General features: G+C 43.6%; 2 protein-coding genes across 2 annotated transcripts; one reads left to right on the plus strand and one right to left on the minus strand.

The window, feature by feature from the left end:
• On the plus strand, nt 1-937 carry LOC129460753 (cytochrome c oxidase assembly factor 4 homolog, mitochondrial-like). Its single transcript, XM_055239055.2, has one exon. It carries the CDS (start codon nt 196-198, stop codon nt 457-459), a length of 264 nt encoding a protein of 87 aa, XP_055095030.1. The 5' UTR covers nt 1-195; the 3' UTR covers nt 460-937.
• Nucleotides 342-25,592, minus strand: ZNF880 (zinc finger protein 880). Its single transcript, XM_055238913.2, is given in 9 exon segments — nt 342-420; nt 5,583-5,721; nt 5,723-6,114; nt 6,268-6,586; nt 6,671-6,913; nt 6,915-7,315; nt 20,409-20,537; nt 21,947-22,073; nt 25,181-25,592. Coding segments are annotated over 8 exon segments (1,752 nt in total). The 5' UTR covers nt 25,193-25,592; the 3' UTR covers nt 342-420; nt 5,583-5,592.
• Nucleotides 25,593-26,336: the final 744 nt, after the last annotated feature.

The raw sequence follows: 26,336 nt of genomic DNA on the forward strand, positions 1-26,336 counted from the left end.
TCTAGCCTGGGTAACAGAGCGAGGCTCCGTCAAAGGGAAAGAAAAAGAAAGGCCTTCCGAGTGCACGCTCCCCACAAGGGGCTAGTTCCTGAAAGGATGGACAGAGGATCCCCAACCGCCTGCAAAGCCCAAGCCACCGCGTAGGAGTGTGCGTTCGGGCCCTCTTCTCCCACCTGTGAACTCCCCGTCCCCAGGATGTCAACCTCAGTCCCTCAAGGCCATACCTGGACCCAACGGGTGAAGAAGGACGATGAGGAGGAGGACCCGCTGGACCAGCTGATCTCCCACTCTGGCTGTGCTGCCTCCCACTTTGCAGTGCAGGAGTGCATGGCCCAGCACCAGGACTGGCGGCAATGCCAGCCACAGGTGCAGGCGTTCAAGGATTGCAGGAGTGAACAGCAGGCGAGGCGGCAAGAGGAGCTGCAGAGGAGGCAAGAACAAGCCAGTGCCCACCAGTGAGACCCCAAACCACCTATCCCCAGTAGATGGCCCTGCCAAGACCAGCAGCCAGCAAGATCATAGAGGAAGAAATCCTAAATGCTGGCTGTGGGAGGTCTAACACATGGGGATAGTTTTGGATCTGGAGTTGACAGCCATGGGTTTGGACATGACTGGCACAAACAGCTGTCATATGTTCATGGTCAGATCTCATACATCCTCATCTGTCTTGTTCCACCAGTATTTGCCAGGAAAACAAAGAATGTGTTAAGGGATGCTTGCCCACCCCACTTGGGTCACTGTGCCAAGTACTGAGATGATTTTAGGGACATTTTATTTTAAATTAAATTCACAATTTAATGGTAAAAAAAAAAAAAAGAAAAAGAGAGAGAGGGAGGAAGGGAGGAAGGAAGGAGAGAAAGAGAGAAACAGAAAGTAAGTCAGTCCATGGTCTGACTTTCTGTAAGAAGTCAGTCATGGTCTGTCAGTCCATGGAAAGTCAGTCCACGGTCTGACTTTTCTGTGAGAAGTCCAAAACATACTTCTCTGTTTCCATTAATTTATTAGGAATGCTCTTCCATCTGGCTGTTGATCTGTATCCTGTGTAACATCCTTTATAACAAATGGTACACCTAAGTAAATTGTTTCTCCAAGTTGTGTAAATCACCCTAGCAATAGCAAATTCTGGGGGCAGTTTTGTGCAACTGAGCCCTCAGCCTCCTGTGAGATCTAATGCTAACTCCCTACAAATGGTGTCAAATTGAGTTCAATTACAGAACACCCAGTTTTTATCTGATGAAAAATTGCTTGTTGGTGGGAAGTAATCCCCACTCATTTTGATGACCGGAGATGAGGCATTCTGTGTTGAGCATTCACTATTGTGTTGATTGTGAGAGTAGAAAAAACACTTTGGTTTTTCCTCGTATCTTATACACTTGCCCACACCCTACCCCATCTCAGAAGTGAAGATAGTGACCCACACCTGAATGAGTCAAGTCACTGCCGTCTGGCAGAATAAGGACAGCAAGTGAAAGCTAACCTCTGATACCAAGAATTACGAAATACACATGCCTCATAGGCAGTTTTCCAATTCTCATCTTTGTCTGTATATTTTAAACAAATTTTATGTTTATTATAGAGAAATTAATCATAATATCCAATCAATTCATCATTCATCTGAACTGCGTGTCCCCCTTTCCTCGTTACTGTGTGTTTCTCTACCTACCTCTCATTCTCACCTTCTTTTCCTAGCTTTTTTTCTCTTTATTTTTCCCCTAGGATTCTCATTTCAAGCCCTTCTTCCTTCTCTCGCTCTTCCCTCTATTCCTTCTCTTCCACTTGTTCTGCTCCTTTCTCACTTCTTTCACCTCTTATTCTTCTTTCTGCCCAATCTTTGTCTCTAATCTTCATATAGTTCTGCCTCTTTCTTCCCCCCTCTCTGCTGCCCCCTAGCTACCCCTGTTAAATCCTCTCTTCCCTGCTATACCCACCTGTCCCCACTCTCTGGCATCCCCAGATCCCAGGTCTCCCCAGGCTGTGGTTCTCCCTCTGCTCTCCTTGTCACCGGCTGCCCCCTCTTGCTGTCCCAGCACCATGCTGCTCTGTCTGTCCTGGCTCCAAATCCCTCCTTCTCTCCCCAACTCTCCATCTGAGGAGCCTCCCCCTTTCTGCCCCTCTCCCTATCTTGCTGCACTTTTATCTCTAGAAACCCAGTTTTTCTCTAAATTTCTCTAGTTGCTTTTCTCCCCCTGCTCCTTTCTCAGCATCTTCATTCACTGTCTCTGCAAATCCCTCATCCACCATCTACTTTGCCATCTGTTTTTTTGTTTTGTTTTGTTTTTGTTTTTTGAGATGGAGTTTCGCTCGTCACCCAGACTGCAGTGCAATGGTGCGATCTTGGCTCACCACAACCTCAGCCTCCCAGGTAAAAGCGATCCTGCTGCCTCAGCCTCCAGAGTAGCAGGGATTACAGGCATTCACCACCACGCCTGGCTAATTTTGTATTTTTTAGAGACAGGGTTTCTCCATGTTGGTCAGGCTGATCTCAAACTCCCAACCTCAGGTGATCTGCCCACCTCAGCCTCCTAAAGTGCTGGGATTACAGGCGTGAGCCATCGCGCCCAGCTGCCATCTGTTTATGGGTCTCCTCCATTCTTCTTTCCCATTTCACCATTTTTCTATTTCCTCTCCTCCACACATTCACAGGGAGAGGATTGGAGTCAGATCCCCACCTCAAGAGCACCTTTTCTGTGGGATGGAATTTGGGACAAGAGAAACCTTAATGTCCTGAAATAGAAGTCACGTCCCCACACTCGGTATCAAGAGAAGGGGAGGCCTGGGGAGCAGAAGCGCCCCTGATCAAGGAGGAAAAAGGCAGGAGAAAGTCAGGAGAGGGGCGGAGTCTGCAGGATCCCAGGACCAGGAAGAGTTCGCGGCCTCCCTGGGACGGGGGCTGCATCGCTGCGCTCCAGGAGCTGATGAGGGAGCGGCTGGCAAGCGCCTAGGGTGGGAATCAACCTTGCAGTGAGGACCTTAAAAAAGGTGTGGGCCAGTGTAGGGGACACTGAAGGATTTGAGGCAGGAAAACTCCGCGATAAGAGCTGTCTATACGGCCCTGTGGCAGAAGCACGGGGGACACGACCCTGTGGAACTGAGTCCATTAAACCTCTTTGTCTTCATAAATTACCCAGTCTCGGGTATTTCTTTATTAGCAGCGTGAGAACAGACTAATACAGTAAATTGCTAACGGCAGAGTGGGGTACTGCTATAAGGATACCTCAAAATGTGGAAGCAAATTTGGAACTGGGTAACAGGCAAAGGCTGGAACAGTTTGGAGGGCTCAAAAGAAGACAGGAAAATGTGGGAAAATTTGGAGCTTCCTAGAGAATGGTTGTTGAATGGTTCTGACCAAAAAGTCCAGGCTGAAGGTGGCCTCAGATGGAGACGAGGAACTTTATTGGAACTGGAGTAGAGGTGAGCTGCAGGGGTGGAGCCCTCATGGAGAACCTCTGCTAGAGCAGTGCAGAAGTAAAATGTGGGGTTGGAGCCCCCACACAGACTACTCACTGGGGCACCACCTAGTGAAGCTGTGAGAAAAGGGCCACCCTCCTCCAGACCCCAGAATGGTAGATTCACCGACAGCTTGCACCGTGTGCCTGGAAAAGTAGCATACACTCAACACCAGCCTGTGAAAGCAGCCGGAGAGGAGCTGTACCCTGCAAAGTCACAGGGGCAGAGATGGGTTCCCTGCAAGACCTTAGGAACCGACCTCTTGTATAAGTGTGACCTGGATGTGAGACACGGAGTCAGAAGAGATCATTTTGGAGCTTTAAGATTTGACTGCCCTGCTGGATTTCAGACTTGCATGGGGCCTGTGACCTGTTTTGGCCAATTTCTCCCATTACTATTTACCCAATACCTGTGCCTCCATTGTATCTAGGAAATAACTAACTTGCTTTTTATTTTACAGGCTCATAAACAGAAGAGACTTACTTGTCTCAGATGAAACTTTGGACTGTGGACTTTTGAGTTAATGCTGAAATAAGTTAAGACTTTGGGGGACTGTTGGGAAGGCATGATTGGTTTTGAAATGTGAGGACGTGGGCTTTGGGAGGGACCAGGGGCGAAATGATATGGTTTGGCTGTGTCCCCACCAAATCTCATCTTGAATTGTAGCTCCCATGATCCCCACATGTTGTGGGAGGGACCCGGTGGGAGGTAACTGAATCATGGGGGTGGGATTTTCCCGTGCTGTTCTCATGATAGTGAGTAAATCTCGTGAGATCTTATGGTTTTATAAAGGGCAGTTTCCCTGCATGGGCTCTCTCTTGCCCGCCACCACGTAAGACATGCGTTTGCTCCTCCTTCACCTTCTGCCGTGATTGTGAGGTCTCTCTAGCCCTGTGGAACTGTGAGTCCATTAAACTTCTTTTTCTTTATAAATTACCCAGTCTCGGGTATGTCCATATTAGCAGCATGAGAACAGACTAATACAACATCTCAGGCTACTCACCTATCCCTGTTCTCCAATTTGGACCAGCTGGGGAAGTCCATCCTGCTTTCCCCAGAAAGCCTCGTTATGTAATAAACATTTGCAGACCATGTCAGCGTATGGCATCATCATTCTCAATATCTAACGCAAACTTTAGGTGGACTTCAAATTCCAGTACAGCAGTCAAAAGTTCAAATTATTGGCCGAGCATGGCGGCTCACGCCTGTAATCTCAGTACTTTGGGAGGCTGAGGCGGGTGGATCACGAGGTCAAGAGATCAAGACCATCCTGGCCAACATGGTGAAACCCCGTCTCTATTAAAAATACAAAAATTAGCTGGGCGTGGTGGTGCACGCTTGTAGTCCCAGGTACTCGGGAGACTGAGGCAGCCATTTGAACCCGGGAGGCAGAGGTTGCAGTGAGCCGAGATCGCGCCACTGCACTCCAGCCTGGCAACAGAGTGACACTCTGTCTCAAAAAAAAAAAAAAAAAGTTCAAATTGCCAAAAATGTTATAAGGGGGAGTATATGAAGTTTCTAGTTAATCTACAAAAGCAAAAAAAATTCCAGTGAGACTCTGTCTCAAAAAAAAAAAAAAAAAAAGTTCAAATTGCCAAAAATGTTATAAGGGGGAGTATATGAAGTTTCTAGTTAATCTACAAAAGCAAAAAAAAAATTCCAGTGAGACTCTGTCTCAAAAAAAAAAAAAAAAAAGGTTCAAATTGCCAAAAATGTTATAAGGGGGAGTATATGAAGTTTCTAGTTAATCTACAAAAGCAAAAATAATTCCCATTCTGTGTGACCATTCTTAAGAGAAAATTTATGGGCCAGGTGCAGTGGCTCACACCTGTAATCCCAGCACTTTGGGAGGCCGAGGCGGGTGGATCACGAGGTCAGGAGATCGAGACCATCCTGGCTAACACAGTGAAACCCCGTCTCTACTAAAAATACAAAAAAAAAAATTAGCCGGGCGTGGTGGTGGGCGCCTGTAGTCCCAGCTACTAGGGAGGCTGAGGCAGGAGAACGGCGTGAACCCGGGAGGTGGAGCTTGCAGTGAGCCGAGATTGCGCCACTGCACTCCAGACTGGGCGACAGAGCGAGACTCTGTTCAAAAAAAAAAAAAAAAAGGTGTGAATTATTGCTAAAGATCTTACCACACACATTTCATCTGTACGGCTTCTCTCCAGTATGGATTCCGTGATGATTTGCAAGGTTTGAATTTCGAGTGGAGTCCTTACCACATTCATGACATCTGTAGGGTTTCTCCCCAGTATGAATTCTCTCATGTTTTTTTTAGGTATAACTTGTGGCTGAAGACCTTGCCACATTCACTGCATTTGTAAGGCTTCTCTCCAGTATGAATTTGCCTATGTCGTGCAAGGTGTGAATTGTGACTAAAGACTTTGTCACATTCACTACATTTGTAAGGTTTCTCTCCAGTATGGATTCTGTGATGATTTGCATGGTTTGAATTTCGAGTGAAGTCCTTGCCACATTCATTACATCTGTAAGGTTTCTCTCCGGTAGGAAATCTCTGATGATTGCTTAGGGATAATCTATGCCTGAAGACCTTGGCACATTCTTTACATTTGTAAGGTTTCTCTCCAGTATGAATTAGTAGATGGGTAGTAAGGCCTGAATAGTCTCTAAATGCTTTGCCACATTCATTACATTTGTAAGGCTTCTCTCCAGTATGAACTCTTTGATGTCGTGTAAGGCATGAAAGTCGACTAAATACCTTGCCACAGTCACTGCATTTGTAAGGTTTCTCTCCAGTATGTATTCTCTGATGTTGGGCAAGGTGTGAATTGTAACTGAAGACTTTGCCACATTCATTACATTTGTAAGGTTGCTCTCCCGTGTGCATTGTATGATGATTGGTTTGACAAAACTTGTGCCTGAAGACCTTGCCACATTCTTTACATTCATAAGGTTTCTCTCCAGTATGGATTCTTTGATGTCTGGTAAGGTGTGCATTTCGATTGAAGACCTTGCCACATTTAATACATTTGTAAAGTTTCTCTCCAGTGTGAATTACAAGATGAGCAGTAAGGCCTGAACCCCCTGAAAATGCTTTGCCACGTTCCTTACATTTGTAAGGTTTCTCTCCACTATGAATTTTCTGATGTCGTGCAAGGTGTGCATTTCTATTGAAGACCTTGCCACACTCATTACGTCTGTAAGGTTTCTCTCCAGTGTGGATTCTGTGATGATTTGCAAGGTGAGAATTTTGAGTGAAGACTTTGTCACACTCATTACATCTGTAAGGTTTCTCTCCAGTGTGGATTCTGTGATGATTTGCAAGGTGAGAATTTTGAGTGAAGACTTTGTCACACTCATTACATTTGTAAGGTTTCTCTCCAGTATGGATTCTCTGATGTCGTGCAAGGAGTGAAATTCGATTGAAGAGCTTGCCACATTCATGACACTTGTAAGGCTTCTCTCCAGTATGAATTCTTTGATGTTGCACAAGGTTTGAACTGTTTACTAAAGACCTTGTCACATTCATTACATTTGTAAGGATTATCTGCAGTGTGGATTACTTGATGGTTAGCAAGGCTTGAAGACACTCTAAAGACTTTGCCATGCTCGTTACATTCACAAGGTTTTTCCCTAATTTGTGCTTTTTGTTCTTGTGGGAGAAATGGAGAATCATCAAAATCATTTCTATATTTATTTAAAATGTGGGATTTGACACTAGAATAAATTTTTTGAAGTGGTGAAACTAAGGAATTGTTGTTGATAGGTTTTTTGACACGTTTACATCCAGAAATATTCCTTTCAGCTTGAAATAGCTGTAGTTCACTCAGATGTAACTGAAAGGTTAATCCAAGTTGATTTTTAAGAGACTTGTTTCCTGCATTGCTTCCCAATTTAGAGCTGCTCTCTAAAAAAGAAAGAAAAAAGTGGAACTTCAACCCATGACAATGGCATGTTCAGTGTCTGACAGAGAGACTAGATTCTGCCTCACCTGACTCAGACATGGGAAGGAATATTAGCATACTGTGTGTATCACGCTGGCAGTGCAGAAAACAAAAGGGATGGAGGGATGCATTGGAGCAGTGGGGAACCTGCAGGAGTCAGGTGGATTATGGGTGAGTTTGAGAGAGATTATGAGCAGAGAAATACAACAGAAATTGAAAGCTTCTGAGAAAAAGCAGGGATGAGCCTCTTACGGAAAATCAGAACTTTTAGAGCAGCCGTATGGTCATTAGTAATAGTACTTCCACAAGCCAGAAAAAAACACATCCCCAGAAAAGGAGTGGCTGTTCCTACACCCTTTATAGCAGGCTCATTAGTAAAGGTATCCTCCTGCACAACTCTTATACAAAATAACTGGGAGAAGTGGTTGCTTTACCAAACCCAAACCAAAAATTACTAGGCCTACAAAAGGACAGGGAAATATGGCTAAAATTATGATCAATCAATCAATCTCCACAAAACAAGCCTAAAAATAGGCAGCCCTCTGAATTACTTGACAGGTATTTAAAGCAACTGCCTTAAGATGCTTAATGAGCTAAAAAAGGTAACAGGGATAGTTAACTCAATAAAATCAAACATTACATGAAAAGAAAAAGAATATCAATCACAGGAGAAACTACTAAAACCAAAAGATCAGAAATTCTGGAGCTGAAATATGATAACCGAAATAATAATTCACTAAGGGATTCAACAGCAGACTGCAAAAGGAACAGAAAACAATGAGCAATTGAAAGATACACTATTCGAAACAATCAGCTCCAAAGAGCAAAAAGAAAAAAATGATAAAGAAAACCAACCCTAGTACATTTTTGAGATACTATCAGGTAGAACAATATAAAAACTATTGGAGATTCACAGGAAGACAGAGGATTCGAAATCACCATTGTAGAAATAATGTTCAAACATCCCCAATCTAAGGAAAGAAATGAACATACAAATTCAAGAAGCTTGGTCAACTAACTAAACGAAAATGTTAACTAAAACTAACCCAAGGACATTCACACAGAGATATACTATAAAGAAATTATCAAAAGTCAAAGACAAAGAAACAGTCTTGATAGCAGAAACAAAAAAGACTTGTCACATAAAGGGAAACTATAAGATTATGTGTAATCTTTGTTTCTGTTTCAGAAACTGCAGGCTGGAAGGCAGTGAGAGGATATGTTGAAAACACTTTTAAAAAACCAAAAATATCAACCAAGAATACTGTATTTAGTGACATTCACCTGCAAAAATAAGAAATTTAGATGTTCTTAGAAAATGAAGAGCTGAGGGAGTGCATTAGTATTCTAGACTTGCCCAACAAGAAATGCTAAAGGGACTCCTTCAATATAAAATAAAAGGTCTCTAGATAGCATTTTTAACCTCAATGAAAATACAAAGGTCACCATTAAAGGTCAGTAAATAATCAAATATAGAGATATTTATTATTTCCCTTTTCTTTCTTTTTTTTTTGAGACGGAGTCTCGCTCTGTTGCCCAGGCTGGAGTGCAGTGGCACGATCTCGACTCACTGACAGCTCTGCCTCCCGGGTTCACGCCATTCTCCTGCCTCAGCCTCTCCGAGTAGCTGGGACTACAGGCGCCCGCCACCACGCCCGGCTAATTTTTTGTATTTTTAGTAGAGACGGGGTTTCACCATGGTCTCAATCTCCTGACGTCGTGATCCGCCCGCCTCAGCCTCCCAAAGTGCTGGGATTACAGGTGTGAGCCACTGCGCCCAGCTACCCTTTTCTTTTGTAACTTGACTTTTAATGGTTTTTGTTTGTTTTTTGAGGTAAAGTCTTGCTCTGTCACCCAGGCTGGAGTGCAGTGGCGCGATCTCGGCTCACTGCAACCTCCACCTCCCGAGTTCAAGCGATTCTCCCACCTCGGCCTCCCAAGTCGTAGCTGGGATTATAGGCTTGCGTTACCACACCTGGCTAATTTTTGTATTTTTAGTAGAGATGGGGTTTCACCATGTCAGCCAGGCTGGCCTCAAACTCCTGACCTCAGGTGATCCACCCGCCTCGGCCTCCCATAATTCTTTCCTAGCAATTAAAAGACAAAATCATTTAAAAAGCAGTATATATGTATGTTAATGGGACCATAACATATATCAAAATAGTTTGTCACTAATAACAGAAAGTGAGAACAGAGTTGTGAAGTAGACCTTTCTGTACCTCATCAAAGTTACACTGTTAATACTTAAAAATAGAATGTTTCAATTTCACAGTATTTGAAGTAGCTGCAGTGCTAACCACAAAAAGAAAATCTATCGGACACACACAAGAGATGAGATTCAAATATGTCACTACAATGAAACAAGCAAAATACTACAGAAGGCAGTAAGAAAGAAATGCAGGAAAAAAAATCTACAAGATATTAAATAATCTACAGATAATAATCTAATACGTATTCTTTTGTTTTTAATAGTTCCTATGTTTGATATTCTCCTTCTTTTCTTGTAATGTTGGCCTGATTCAACTTTGGAATCAGAAGAAAACAAGATTTACTAAATCCTATCTGCAAGAAACTCCCTTTAATTCTAAGGACACACACAGGCTGAAATGGAAAGGATGGAAAAATATATTCCACGCAAACAGTAACCAGCAGAAAGTACAGGTGGCAGTGAGAAAATAGACCTTTACTCAAAAACCATAAGAGACAACGATTACTATAAAATGATGAAAGACTCAATTCACCAAGAAGATACAACAATTATAAATATATAAATACCAAGTGTCAGAGCTCGTAAGTACAGAATGAGGCTCAGTGCAGTGGCTCATGCCTGTAATGCCAGCCGTTTGGGAGGCTGAGGCAGGAGGATTACTAGAGCCTAAGAGTTTGAGATAAGCCTGGGCAACACACTGGGACCCCATCTCTATTAAAAGTAATAAGTAAATTAAAAAAAAACTAAGTATAGAATGGAAACTTGATAAAACTCCAAAGAGAAATAGCTCCACAATATTATAGTTGAATTCAATATTCCAATTTTGAAAATGGATAGGACCAGAAGAAGAATAAAGAAACAGAGGATTCTGGTTGGGAGCAGTGGCTCATGCTTGTAATTCCAACACTTTGGATGGCTGAGGTGGGAAGATCACTTGATCCTAGGGGTTCAAGTCCAGCTTGGGCAACACAGCAAGACCCTGTCTCCACAACAAAATTTTAAAAAATTAGCCAGGCATGGTGGTGCATGCCTGTAATCCCAGCTACTTGGGAGGCTGAGGCAGGAGGATCACTTGAACCCAGGAGATGCAGGCTACGATGAGCTATGACTGTACCACTGCACTCCAGCCTGGGCAAACGAGCAAGAATATATCTAAAACAGAAAAAAAAAAAAAAGGAAACGGAAGACTCAAACATCACTACAGACCCATGAGACGTAAGAGATAAATACAGAACACACCACCCAAAACAGTAGAATACAAATTTTTCTCCAATTTCCATGGAACAACTTCCAGAATAGACCTCACAGTAGGATATAAAATGAATTTTTGAAAATTTAAGACCGAGCACAGTGGCTCATGCCTGTAATCCCAGCACTTTGAGAGGCCGAGGGTGGATTGCTTGAGCTCGGGAAGTCAAGGCTGCAGTGAGCTGTGATTATGCTATTGCACTCCAGCCTGGGCAACAGAGTGAGACTTGGTCTTCAAAAAAAAAAAAAAAAAAAAAAAAAACTTAACTCATATAAATGATTGATTCCCATCTTCATGAAACATAACTAATTAACAGCAGAGAAAAATGTATTAAGTCCACAAATATGTGCAATTTTAACAACACACTTAAAACACCGATGGGTTCAAAAAAGAAATCCCAAGAAAAATTAGAAAATATCTTGATACAAAGAAAAACAAAAACACAACACACCAGAACTTGGAATGTAACAACAACAGTACTGGGAGGGATATTATGACACTGTCTGTTTACATTAAAAAAAAAAAAATGGGCCAGGCATGTTGGCTCACACTTGTAACCTCAGCACTGTGAGAGGCCAAGCAGAAGCCCAGAAGTTCAAGACCAGCACACAGCAAGACCCCATCTCTACTTAAAATAAAAAAAATTACCTGGGCGTAGTGGCACATGCCTGTGATCCCCACTAATGGAGACGCTGAAGCAGGAGAATTGCTTGAGCTCAGGAGTTCGAGGCTAGAGTGAACCACGATCATGTCATTGAACTTCAGCCTTATTACCAGGCTACCTTCATCAAAACAGAACTGTAGTTCTTCAAACTTATTACCAAGCTACCTTCATCAAAACAGAACTGTAGTGACATGAAGACAAATGTATAAACTAAGGGAGAACAGAGAGGCCAGAAACAAACTCTCAGAAATGTGATTAAATGGTGTTCCATAAAAATGCCAAAACCATGTGAGGAGAAAAGCACAGTCACTTCAACAGATGGTGCTGGGGAAATTGGATATCTACATGCAAAGGAATGAAGTTGAACCCTTACTGTACACCCTATGCAAAAATTAACTTAAAAGTTGATTTATGACCTAAAATTAAGACCAAAAACTATAAAACTCCTAGAAAAAAATCATAGATAAAAAGCTTTATGACAGTGGATTCAACAATGTTTTCCTAGCTATAACCTCAGTGGAACAAGAAGGAAGGTAAAAATACATAAAACTCACTACAAGACAGACAACGATTGTTAATTAAGGAAAACAATTGCCAGAGTGAAAAGGAAACTTACTAAATGTAACAAAATATTTGCAAATCAAATCTCCGATAAGACATTAATATCTAAAATACATGTAACTCATACAAATAAAAAAGATATTTCATTTAATATGATTATTGAATGAAAGTAAACGAAAAATTAAGAAATAAGGAAAAGAATGGAATACACATTTCTCCAGAGGTGATATACAAATAACTAACAACCATACGAAAACATGCAAAATATCACTAATCATTCAAAAAATGCAAAGAAAAAACACAATAAGCTATCATCTCACATCCAATATGGAATGTTTATTGTTTAAAAAAACCCAAAAAAACAAAAAAACAGTAAATCACAAGTGGCAAAAATGTGCAGAAATGGGAGACTTATGTCCTGTTGTTGGAAATGTAAAATGGTGCAAAGAAGTATGGGCCAGGTGCAGTGGCTCATGCCTGTAATCCCAGCACTTTGGGAGGCTGAAGCGGGTGGACCACCTGAGACCAGGAGTTGGAGACCAGCCTGGCCAACATGGTAAAACCCTGTCTCTATTAAAGAAGTACAAAAATTAGATGGGTATGGAGGCACACGCCTGTAACCAGCTACTCAGGAGGCTGAAGCACAAGAATCACTTGAACCTGGGAGATGGAGTTTGCAGTGAACTGAGATTGTATACCGTAATCCATCCTGGGTGACAGAGTGAGACCCTGTCTCGAAAATAATAAAAAATAAAATAATAAAGTAAACAAGTATGACATTTTCTCAAATAATCCAAAATCAAATTACCAGTATAGGCAACAATTCCTCATCTGGGTAGATATACAAAGAACTAAAGATAGCATCTTAAAGAGATATTTAGAAACCCATGTTCACTGCAGCATTATTAAAAATATCAGAGCCGGGTACAGTGACTCACACCTGTAATCCCAGCACTTTGGGAGGCTGAGGCGGGTGGATCACCTGACGTCAGGAAATAATACCAGCCTTGCCAACATGGCAAAACCCCGCCAGTACTAAAAATACAAAAAAATTTGCTGGGCGTGGTGGTGGGCACCTGTAATCCCAGCTACTTGGGAGGCTGAGGCAAAAGAATCACTTAAACTCGGGAGGCGGAGGTTGCAGTGAGCCAAGATGGCAGCACTGCACTCCAGCCTGGGCAACAAGAGCAAAATTCTGTCTCAAAAAAAAAAAAAAAAAAAAAAAAAATCAGAGGTAGAAGCAACCCAGGTGTCTAGCAACAGATGAAGAGATAAACAAAAGTGATATATACATAAAATAAACATTCTTCGGTCCTAATATAAAAATTTATTTGTATGCTACAAAATGGCTGAACTTGGAAGACACTACGCTAAGTGAAATAAGCCAGTCATAAAAAGACAAATACAATATGATTCCACTTATATGAGGTATGTAAAATACTCAAATTAATAGAAAGAGAACAGAAACGGGAGAGTGAAAGAGTTAAGTTGGGTGGGAGGAGTGAGTTTAAATGTTCCTGGTAATTAATTCAATCTAAATTCACACAACAACAAAAATACTCTATTTAAACTCTGTTACACTCATACAATGTAAAATATTATAAAATTTGATGAAATAAACAAAAAAGGCCGGGCGCGGTGGCTCACGCTTGTAATCCCAGCACTTTGGGAGGCCGAGGCGGGCGGATCACGAGGTCAGGAGATCGAGACCACGGTGAAACTCCGTCTCTACTAAAAATACAAAAAATTAGCCGGGCGTGGTGGCGGGCGCCTGTAGTCCCAGCTACTCGGAGAGGCTGAGGCAGGAGAATGGCATGAACCTGGGAGGTGGAGCTTGCAGTGAGCCGAGATCGCGCCACTGCACTCCAGCCTGGGTGACAGAGCGAGACTCCGTCTCAAAAAAAAAAAAAAAAAAAAAAGAAATAAACAAAAAAGGCATAATAGCAGAGGTACCAATACTTAACATATTAGCAGATATATAGTTGTGAGTGTAAACAAATGGAAGTTAATGTGTACTTATCTAAAACTAATAAATTTGGCTTCATAATTCTCAACAGAAAAACACAAATAACTATGCAGAAAATAAGTAAACAACCCACAGTGGGAATGACTTGTACTGAAGGGCACTGTCAGTATCAGCAAAGTGCAGAAACATTTCCTGGCACTGGTGTGGAGACCCATGGACTAGGTTATCAGCAACATAACCAGCAAATAAGAGCCAGAGAACAACAGCAAAGCAGCAGGTCGTGGATGACCAGGGACCGGGTGAACATTATGGGAAATTCCAATGGAAAGATGAGGACCAAAACAGCCTTCATGTGTTAACTCAAGAGTGTAATTTCCAGAACTTCAGGCATTTTTCAGAAAACACAGGTGACATAAAGAACAGTGGAGTCCATGAAGTACATGAAATTGGCTACATTTTCAATAGAATACTATGAAATATTTAATCATTAATTTGGTAAATCATCATTCAAACATAATCCCGTCAGAAAGGATAATGACTAGAAGTAGCATTTGATCCAAGAAACAAAAGGTGAAATTTAAAGACTATCCACAAATTATGTGGAGAAAATTGAAAACTGAAAATGCAGTGTTTTGGATGAGCGTGGTGGCTCACGCATGTAATCCCAGCACTTTGGGAGGCCAAGGTGGGCGGATCACTTGAGGCCAGGAGTTCGAGACCAGCTGGGCCAAGATGGTGAGACCCTCTCTCTCTACTATAAATACAAAAATAAGCCGTATGTGGTGGTGCACACCTGTAGTCCCAGCTACTCAGGAGGCTGAAGCACGAGAATCGCTTGAAGTCAGGAAGCCGAGGTTGCAGTGACCTGAGATCATGCTACTGTACTCCAGCCTGGGTGACAGAGCAAGACCCTGCCTCAAAAAAATTAAAAAGAGAAAATGAACTGTTTCCTTATGATATTATAATATATATAGATATGTAGGCTTTTATCCATGCTTCCTGTCTCATAATTGACATGGCCTTGTTACAGTCTTTGTTATAATATTGCTGTGCCTTAGGCCTCCGAAGCAGGTCTCAAGAAACAGAATCTCTCTCACCGACCTTCTCCAGCCTTCTTTTCCCTTGTCCAAGGCAGGATTCTCATCTTCCCGCATTTTTCCAATTATAGATCATAAGATCTTTATTTCAGAAAGAGTTCCGGCCCATAGCCTGGAGGAAATCTTACACACAGCATCCAAGAATAATCTGAACAGATGGGCCTGAGAGGATTTAGATCATACACTCTTGTCACATTTTGACACATTTGTCCATGCTTCAATAATGCCTATGTAATGAAGCTTCCATAAAAACCCAAAAGGAGGCTGGGCGTGGTAGCTCATGCCTGTAATCCCAGCACTCTGGGAGGCCGAGGCAGGCAGATCATGAGGTCAGAAGTTCGAGACCAGCCTGGCCAACATAGTGAAACCCCATCTCTGCTAAAAATATAAAAATTAGCCGGGTGTGGTGGTGGGTGCCTGTAATCCCATCTACTCGGGAGGCTGAGGCACAAGAATCGCTTGAACCCAGGAGGCGGAGGTTGCAGTGAGCCGAGATCGCACCACTGCACTCCAGTCTTGGCAACAGAGCCAGATTCTATCTCAAAAAATATATAAATAAATATCTTTTGTAATAAACATGTAAATTTAAATGTTTCTCTGAGCTGTGTTAACTGAATCTGAAGAGGAGGTCACTGGAACCCCAACTTGAAGCCAGTTCTGGAGGTCTAAATTTGGGACTGCCGTCTGAAGTGGTGGCAGTCTTGTGGATTCAGTGCTGACCATGTGGGATTTGATCCTTATATTAGCCCGTTTTCACACTACTATAAAGACATACTCAAGACTGGGTAATTTATAAACAAAAGAAGTTTAATTGACTCATAGTTCCATGTGGCTGGGGAGGTCTCAGGAAACTTGTGGAAGGCAAAGGGGAAGCAAGGCATATCTTACATGGTGGCAAGAGAGAGGGAGAGTGAGGGAGGAAGTGCCACACTCTGAAACCATCAGATCTCATGAGAACTCACTCACTATCATGAGAACAGCATGCGGGAACCACTCCCATGATCTAACACCTCCTACCAGGTCCCTCCATGACAAGTGGAGATCACAATTGGAGATGAGATCTAGGTGGAGACACAGAGCCAAACCATATCAATGCTATCTCCACTACACAATGTCAGAATGTTATTGAAGTATATCCAGCAGGTATCCACTGCAGAACTGACTGCTTGCATATTAGAGGAGAAAACCCTACATATTTGGTCAAAGAAATTTTCTGTATTTATTGTTGTTATGTGTGAGACACAACAGTGATCAAACACCGTTTGAGTTGTGCCTCTCAGACTGAAATAACAAATTATGGTGAGTCGCTATGTTGGTATTTCTGGGCTTAAAATGGTAACAACTTTAAAACAGTGTATTCTTGAGATATCAAAAATTCATGACTGGGTGTGGTGGCTCACACCTGTAATCCCAGCACTTTGGAAGGCTGAGATGGGAGGGTTGTTTGAAGCCAGTTCAACACCAACGTACTGGCATAACCAACAGTCCGAGGTACAGAGGTGGCTGAGCAGGGAAGAGCACTTTTGCCCTCAAAGTCAACGACGCAGTGACCTAAAATTGTACCACTGCCATCTAGCCTGGGCAGCAGAGTGAAACCCTGTCTCTAAGAAAATTAGAAATGAGGCTGGGAGCGGAGGCTCACGCCTGTAATCCTAGCACTTTGGGAGGCTGAGGCAGAAGAATTGCTTGAACCCGGGAGGCGGAGGTTGCAGTGAGCCGAGATCGCGGCATTGCACTCCAGCCTGGGTGACAGAGCAAGACTATCACCAAAAAAAAAAAAAAAAAAGAAAGAAAAGAAATTCCCAATTTATACATTCTAATAAATGTAACTGACAAAAATATTATTTAGTATCTAAATCAGGTAAATGAAAGGAAAATAAATATTTATACTACCCATTCCAAAACTCCTGGAGTGTGTATAGGTGTTAAACTCCTAGGCAAAAAAAAAAAAAAGAGAGAAAGGTCCTCAAAAATATATAAATCAATGGCCATTCCCTGATAGAACATCCCCACGCATATAAAAAAGTACCATATGGAACTGTTGACTAAATACAAATAAGTCAAGTTCATTTATTTTTTATTTTCTTCGTTTTTTTTTTTCTGAGACAGGGTATCACTCTGTACTAAGGCTGGAGTTCAGTGATGCAATCATGGCTCACTGCTGCCTTGACCTCCTGGGCTCAGGTGATTCACCCACCTCAGCCTCCTGAGTAGCTGGGACTACAGGTGTTCACCACGACAGTCAACTAATTTTTATGTTTTGTAGAGACAAGTTCTGGCCATGTTGTCCAGGCTGGTCTCAAACTCCTGGGCTCAAGCAATCCACTAACCTCAGCCTCCCAAAGTGCTAGGATTACAGGAATGAGCCACTGTGCCCAGCCCCAAGTTTTCTAAGACATGGAAAAGCCCAGAATAAAATCAGCAGTGGCTTTAGTCTTAAAACCAGAGGCATCATTCCAGTGACCTATTCTCTCATGAGGACTCGGGCATCCAATAAAAGATCTTTTTTCTTTTTTTTTGAGACAGAGTCTTGCTCTGTCGCCAGGCTGGAGTGCAGTGGCATGATCTTGGCTCACTGCAAGCTCCACCTCCCAGGTTCAAGCAATTCTCCTGCCTCAGCCTCCCGAGTAGCTGGGACTACAGGCATGCACCACCACACCCAGCTAATTTTTTTTATATTCTTAGTAGAGACGGGGTTTCACCATGTTGGCCAGGATGGTTTCGATCTCCTGACTTCCTGATCTGCCTGCCTCAGCCTCCCAAAATGCTGGGATTACAGGCGTGAGACACTGCCCCTGGCCTAAAGGATCTTTCTGTCAATTGTCTTTCCCATTCTGCTGAATAAAAATCTCAGAAGAGTCACCTACTCCCGTTACACACACCAGTAAAGTATAGACAAACACAACTGAAGAACGGCTGCGGAACCTGGTAAAATAAGAAGAAATACATACACTGGTCTCTTCGTTGGCTCCTGACACAGAGCTCCTAACTCCTTGGAATGTTCTGGGTGACAGGAATGTGATTTGTGCTAATGAGGCAACTCTGTAGGTTCCCTGGACTGGGCTGATCATCAGAAAGACCAGGCCATGATTACAAGCATGAAAGTGTCAGCCCCGTCCACTATCCTCCAGGAAAGGAAGAGGGGCTGGAAACTGAGTTAATATCAATCACACCCATGTGATTAAGCCTCCATAAAAAAATCTCTGAACTAGAAGAATCACTTGAACCAGGAGGCGGAGACTGCAGTGAGCTGAGATTGTGCCACTTCACTCCAGCCTGGGTAACAGAACGAGACTCTGTCTAAAAAATAATAATAATAATAAATAATCCCTGAACTATGGGGTCATGAGATCTTCCAAATGCTGAAGACACACAGGTGCCTGGAGGGTGGCACACCCAGTGAATCTTCCCACGTGCCTCCCCCTGTGAATCTCCTCATCTGGCTGTTCATCTGTATCCTTCAAAACATCCTTCAGCGTGAGGCAGTGAACCTAAGGAAGTGTTTTACTGAGTTCTGTGGGCCACCCTAGCAAAGTAATCGACCCCAAGAAGGGGCTTGAGGGAACCCCAACCTGTAGCTGGTTGGTAAGAAGGAAAGGTGACAACCTACCACTTGTGATTGGTTACTGAGGTAGGGGACAGGTTTGGGAACTCAACCCTTTGCCTGTGGGATCTGACTCTAATTCCAGATAGGTAATATCAGAAAGGAATCACAGAAACCTATTAGATGGCCACTGAGAGACTGGTTGTTGGTGCGGAGAAATCCCCACCCGTTCGGTCGACCAGAAGTGAAGTGCTCTCTGCTGAGTAGCATTTGAGAGTAGAAAAAACACTGGATTTTCCCTATCTCCACAAAACCTAAAGAGGCAAAGAGGGGTTGAGACGCCTTCATGCAATCTTTGAGCCCCACACGCAAAAAAAAAGAGCAGCCAATGTTTTCCTATCTTCTGATTAGGTCTTCCTAGTATCGGAAATTGTGTGGACCATACATAGGTCAAGGAGGCAGGTCTATGCAGACCCCAGGTTTGACGTATAAACGTAGCATCAGATAAAATCACTACAGAAAGAGACCATGGGAAAAAGAGACCCCTTTGACACAGCCCTCCCTATGTCCTTCAGAATGATGGAACCAAGAACTTTCATAAGCCATACGACAGGGTGTTGTCCATCATGATAAAGACTTTGGCTCTGACACAGCAAAAGAAATAATCGGCAGAGTAAGACAACCCACAGCGTGGGAGAAAATCTTTGCAAACTACGTATCTGACAAAGGACTAATATCCAGAATCTACAAGGAACTCAAACAAATCAGCAAGAAAAAAAACAAACAATCCTATCAAAAAGTGGGCTAAGGGCCAGGCACAGTCTCTCACCCCTGTAATCCCAGCATTTTGGGAGCCCAAGGCGGGTGGATCACCTGAGATGAGTAGTTTGAGACCAGCCTGGCCAACATAATGAAACCCCGTCTCTACTAAAGATACAAAAATTAGCTGGGCTTGGTGGCGGGTACCTGTAATCCCAGCTACTCAGAATTGCTTGAACTCGGGAGGTGGAGGTTGCAGTGAGCCAAGATCGTGCCATTGCACTCCAGCCTGGGCAACAGAGCAAGACGCTGTCTCAAAAAAAAAAAAAAAAAAAAAAAAAAAACACCAAAAAATAAAGAACACAGCAGCAGTAAGAGGGGGCAAAGAAAAATTTCCCTTCTAGGCCAGGCATGATGGGTCATGCCTGCAATCCCAGCACTTTGGCAGGCCACGTGGGAAGAATAGTTGAGGCCAGGAGTTCAAGACAAGCCTGTGCAACCTAGTGAGACTTCATCTCCACAAAACATTTTTTAAAAATTAGCAAGACGCAATGGCACATGCCTACAGTCCCAGTGACTTGGCAGGCAGAGACGAGATGATCACATGAGCCCAAAGACTGAGGGTACAGGAGCCACGATCACACCACCACTACACTCCAGCCTGGGCAACAGAGCAAGAACTCATCTCAACAAAACAAAACAAAACAAGCTTCAATCAGAACTCCCAGGATTTAAACTTTTATTTACCCAAAGAATTCTCCCACTTGCAGAGCTCTCAAACAGAATCTCAAAGTGTGGTTTTGCAGGGTACAGTGGCTCATGCTTGTAATCCCACCACTTTGGGAAGCAGAGGAAGGAGGATCACTTGAGTCCAGGAGTTTGAGGCTATGAGTTAAGCCACGATTGCCACTGACGATTGCCACTCTACGACAGCCTGGGTGACAGAGCAAGACCGTGTTTAAAAAAAAAAATTACAGGGCCTCCATTCTGGCCATCCAAGCTCTTACCTGTGTTCACAACTTTGATGCACTCCCTGCCACCTTGATTGTTTGCTATTTTCACTTCACTCTGCAGATTCCGGGGATCTCTCCTTTGCTCCAACATGGAGATAACACTCAGGTCAGGAAGACAGATTCCTATTTAAAAAAAGAAAGAATATCAAAACTATCCTGGCTAACACAGTGAAGCCCCATCTCTACTAAAAATACAAAAAAAAAAAAAAAAAATTAGCCGGGCATGGTGGCGGGCACCTGTAGTCCCAGCTACTTGGCGTGAACCCGGGAGGTGAAGCTTGCAGTGAGCCGATATCGCGCCACTGCACTCCAGGTTGGGCGACAGAGCGAGACTGTGTCTCAAAATAAATAAATAAATAAATAAATAAATAAATAAATAAAATAATAATAATAATAAAAAGAAAGAATAAATGTGTACTGTGGCATCTCCAAAATCCAAGCCCCATGTCTAGGTAGGAGAGAGGATATTATAAATGAATCAAGAATAGTATTTCACCAGGCACGGTGGCTCACGGTTATAATCTCAGCACTTTTGGAGGCCGAGGCGGGCAGATCACGAGGTCAGAAGTTCAAGACTAGCCTGACCAATATGGTGAAACTCCATCTCTACTAAAAATACGAAAATTAGCCAGGCGTGGTGGCACGTGCCTGTAGTCCCAGCTACTCAGGAGGCTGTGCTAGGAGAATCGCTTGAACCCAGGAGGCGGAGGTTGCAGTGAGCTGAGATCCTGCCACTGCACTCCAGCCTGGCAACACAGGGAGACTCTGTCTCAAACAAAAAAAAAAACAAAAGAAGAATAGTATTTCTTTTTTTTTTTTTTTTTTGAGATGGAGTCTCGCTCTGTCACCCAGGCTGGAGTGCAGTGGCGCGATCTCGGCTCACTGCAAGCTCCGCCTATCGGGTTCACGCCATTCTCCTGCCTCAGCCTCTCCGAGTAGCTGGGACTACAGGCGCCCGCCACCACGCCTGGCTAATTTTTTTTGTATTTTTAGTAGAGACGGGGTTTCACCGTGGTCTCGATCTCCTGACCTCGTGATCCGCCCGCCTCGGCCTCCCAAAGTGCTGGGATTACAAGCGTGAGCCACCGCGCCCGGCTGAAGAATAGTATTTCACATGAATTCATCCACTGCCTCCTTCTGAATGCTGAGGGAACACTGTAACATGCAGACATCAAGCTCTCCTACAAGAACTAATGAATCATAAACACAGGGGTAGATAACAGAGAACTGGGTATCTTAAGTCTGTCATAAGGTTTGATGCATATTTAAGCCCTGGTACCACTCAATGATGAATCTTGAAGGGGGCAGAATTCTGAAGAAAGCAGTTATTTTAAGTCCAGAAAGTATTATGGAGCTTATCGTTTCTGAAAAATACAGCATTATAAAGCATTATGGAGGTTTTCATTTCTGAGTCAACAGGGTTTCAATCTCAGTCAAGCAATACGTTGACTCTTAAGATGCTAAGAGGCACAGGACAAAATGCAAAAATACACCAGGGCAGATCTTGACTTCTGAAGGGACATTATCCTCACCCAGGAAGACCAGGTTCCTATAATTCTCCAACATCACATCCCTGTATAGAGTCCTCTGAGCAGGGTCCAGGCATTTCCACTCCTCCTGAGAGAATTCTATGGCCACATCCCTGAATGTCAAGTGTCCCTAAAATGAAAAACACATTTCACCAACAGGGTATCACACAAAATGAGAAGACAGTTGTAAGAGAAGACACTTCATTGAAGTGGATGTTCTGACAAATCCACATTAAGGTATTTTTTAGCTAGTTATGTGTTTCTAATTGTGTTTTATTATACTTCTCCATTAGAATGTATGATATTCTTTTTTTTTTTTTTCTTTTTTGAGACGGAGTCTCACTCTGTTGCCCAGGCCGGAGTGCAGTGACGTGATCTCGGCTCACTGCAACTTCCGCCTCCCGGGTTCATGCCATTCTCCTGCCTCAGCCTCTCAAACAGCTGGGACTATAGGCGCCCGCCACCATACCCAGCTAATTTTCTTTTTTGTATTTTTAGTAGAGATGCAGTTTCACCATGTTAGGCAGGATGGTCTCGATCTCCTGACCTCGTGATCCGCCCGCCTCGGCCTCCCAAAGTGCTGGGATTACAGGCGTGAGCCACCGTGCCCGGCCTGATATTCTTTAAATTAGTATAGATTTCTAGGCCGGGTGTGGTGGCTCACACCTGTAATCCCAGCACTTTGGGAGGCCGAGGCAGGTGGATCACGAGGTCAGGAGATCGAGACCATCCTGGCTAACACAGTGAAACCCCGTCTCTACTAAAAATACAAAAAAATTAGCCAGGCGTAGTGGCGGGCGCCTGTAGTCCCAGCTACTTGGGAGGCTGAGGCAGGAAAATGGCGTGAACCTAGGAGGCAGAGCTTGCAGTGAACCGAGATCGCCCCACTGCACTCCAGCCTGGGCGACTGAGCAAGACTCTATCTCCAAAAAAAAATTAGTATAGATTTCTAATTTTATGGACAATGTAAGAAATACAAAAAATTAACCCACAGTTATTTCTATAGAAGCGTCAAATTATATATATATATATATATATTTTTTTTTTTTTTTAGACGGAGTCTCACTTTAGTGCAGTGGCACAATCTTGGCTCACTGAAACATCCGCCTCCCAGGTTCAAGTGATTCTCCTGCGTCAGCCTCCCGAGTAGCTGGGACTACAGGCACCCACCACTATGCCCTGCTAATTTTTCTATTTTTAGTAGAGACGGGGTTTCACTACCTTGTTCAGGCTGGTCTTGAACTCCTGACCTCAAGCAATCCTCCCGCCTCGGCCTCCCAAAGTGCTGGGATTACAGGCGTGAGCCACCTCACCCAGCCAGGATGAAGCTTTTGAACACTTCCCATGTGACAGGCACTTTCTAAATGTTGTATATGTACTAACGGCTATAAGAACAAAAGCCCATAAAAGAACAATCTGTCCCATCCTATTGAAGAGACAACTCTTTCTCAGACATTCTAAGAAACTTGCCCCAGGTGTGAAGGCTAAAAATAGCAGAGTAAGCACCAGATCCCAGGTGTCTGGGCATTAGAATCAAACTTTAAGAATTAGGCCAGGCGTGGTGGCTCATGCCTGTAATCCCAGCACTCTGGGAGGCCAAGGCAGGTGGATCATTTGAGGTCAGGAGTTGAAGACCAGCCTAGCCAACATGGTGAAACCCCATCTCTACCAAAAATACAAAAATTAGCCAGGTGTGGTGGTGGGCACCTGTAATCCCAGCTACTCGGGAGGCCGAGGCAGGACAATCACTTGAACCCAGGAGGCAGAGTTTGCAGTGACCTGAGATGGTGCCACTGCACTCCAGCCTGGGTGACAAAGTGAGACTCCATCTCAAAAAAAGAAAAAACAAAAGATCAAACAATAAAGTAACAGATCAGCATCAAAAGTAAATTGACAGACAATGACCTAATTGAGTATAGTTAAAATAAGTTCCGGGATTAAAATCAAGAAACTGTCACACATGTATCCCCATAATAGGTTACTATCCTTACAGCCATCGACCCACTATCGTAACAGTGTAGAACAATTTTAAGGTCATGAAAATATATGAGATGTAATTTCAACTGTTAAAAGATATAAGACGTATATAAACTGATGTGCCTTTGATAAGAACAATAGACTTGCTCATCTGTGCACTCATCCACACACATCACATGTACACACTTATTCATAAACATATATACGTTCACACACATATACTCTAGTAAACATATACATGACACCTGAAAGAGGTGTCTGTCAATGACCTCTTTTTTAGATATTTGTCTTTGTTTGTTTTTTAACGTGTCCAGGTTGCAGTGCAGTGGCTTATTCATTGCACACTACAGCCTTGAACTCCTGGCCTCAAATGACACTGTCTCCGAGTAACTAGAATGATAGGCGTGCACTACTGTGCCTGGCTGTCATTATTTTTGCTAATGTGCATTTCAGCATGTTTACAACAATAAAAATGTATAAATTGTGCTCAATTCAGTTTATAAACATTATTTTATATTAAACGATTTCAAAAACTTAGACCATGTAAAAACATAGAAACTTTAATTCCAATCTCTATTAAATACCCATACTGAAAAATATGTTTCAAAAATTGAGATGGGGGTCTCACTATGTTGTCCAGAGTGGTCTCAAACTCCTGTGCTCAAGGAATTGTCCAGCCTGGGCCTCCGGCGAAGATGGAATTCCAGTCCCGGCCCATAAATAGTAGGTTGGTGCAAAAGTGATCGCGGTTTTGCCATTACTTTTGCACTAACCCAAGCATAATTTTGTCCACTAAATATTTATTTAGGTGTTAACAAAAGCCCAATGGAGACTGAAACATCACAATCAGCAGTAAACATCAGATAGATTTCCTCTCATTTAAGGCACTGAAAAGGGGGCAGGCCTGTGAAAAGAGGGCGAGGCTTGGGGGACCGGAAAGACTTGGATCCATCTCGCCGGTGAGAACTTTACGCCGCGCGCGGCGTGTCCAGGGGGTCACTGAAGGATCTGAAGCAGGAAAACTCCGCGATAGGAGCCGTCTACATGGCCCTGTGGTGAAAGACCGGACACAGGACCAGCCTCTGAGCGACTTTAACACTTAGGGAAGCGACCACCAGACTCTCATTAGAACGTCTGAGTTTAGTCGGGGTGGAGGGAGCGGTGCGGGATTTCAAGGTTTGTGTGACGCCTGAGATGCCGGGTATAGAAGCGCGAGGGGACTCAGTATCCCAGATTTAATCTAAACAAAGGGAAACTCACACGCCGCAGCATGACCGTCACTCCACGTAATCTGCTTCCGGGTCTCCAGGCAACTGCGCGCGCAGCTGAGAGGCGAGGAGAGGCCCGGCCAGGATGGGATTGGGCGGGGCCTGCGCTTCCCTCCGCTTCGCTCCCAGATCGTCCCGTTTTGGAGGCGAGACCTGCCGTGGCGACTAGGGCAACTCAGCTATCTGGAAACACATCGTGCCCCGGCAGAGGGAAAGTCTGTTGATGATTGGATCCACGAAAATTCCTGCTATTAAAATTAATTTTAAATCGGCCATAGGGGGACTCGCATGTGGTCCTAGCTACCCGGATGCTGAGGCGGGAGGATCGCTTGAGCCCATGAGGTGGAGGCTGCAAGTGAGCCGAGGTCGTGCCGCTGCACTCCTGCCTGGGCGGCAGAGAAACCTTGTGCCTAATAAATAAATACATAATCATAAGTAAATAATAAATTGGAAATAATTAAAATAAATAAATATAAATGAATAATAAACGCTAGTTTCCGGAATTTTAAAGCCCTGGAAGTGTTCGTGAAGGGGATGCGAATTAAAATATGAAATGCAAAACCCTGCCAGGGGGGAATGTGCAATTTCCTTTTTTTTTTTTTCTAATTTGAGACAGAGTTTCGCTCTTTTGCCCAGGCTGGAGTGAAGTGGTGCGATCTCGGCTCACTGCAACCTCCGCCGCCTGGGTTCAAGCGATTCTCCTGCCTCTGCCTCCCAAGTAGCTGGGATTACAGGCGTCCGCTACCACGCCGGGCTACTTGTTTGTATTTTTAATAGAGACAAGGTTTCCCCATGTTGGCCAGGCTGGTCTTGAACTCCTGACCTCCTGCTTCGCCTGCCTCGGCCTCCCAAAATGCTGGGATTACAGGCGTGGGCCCCCCACCTGGCCAAGTATTTTTTTCTTTTTCATATTTATATTAATCCTAGTGTATACCTGCCATTGTCTTATGGACATACTCATGTCACAAGTTTTTTGTTTGTTTGTTTGTTTGAGACCGTCTCCCTCTGTCGCCCAGGCTGAAGTGCAGTAGCACAATCACAGCTCACTGACTGCAGCCTCAACCTCCTGGGATCAAGTGATCCTCCCACCTTAGCCTCCCAAGTAGCTGGGAGTACAGGTGCATGGCACCATGCCCAGTCACATGTCA

This window comes from Symphalangus syndactylus, chromosome 13 (assembly GCF_028878055.3).
Source record: "Symphalangus syndactylus isolate Jambi chromosome 13, NHGRI_mSymSyn1-v2.1_pri, whole genome shotgun sequence".
In the NCBI taxonomy this organism is placed as follows: domain Eukaryota; kingdom Metazoa; phylum Chordata; class Mammalia; order Primates; family Hylobatidae; genus Symphalangus; species Symphalangus syndactylus.

Coding starts and splice junctions, on each gene's coding strand:
- LOC129460753 (XM_055239055.2), top strand. CDS start 196: ATGTCAACCTCAGTCCCTCAAGGCCATACCTGGACCCAACGGGTGAAG.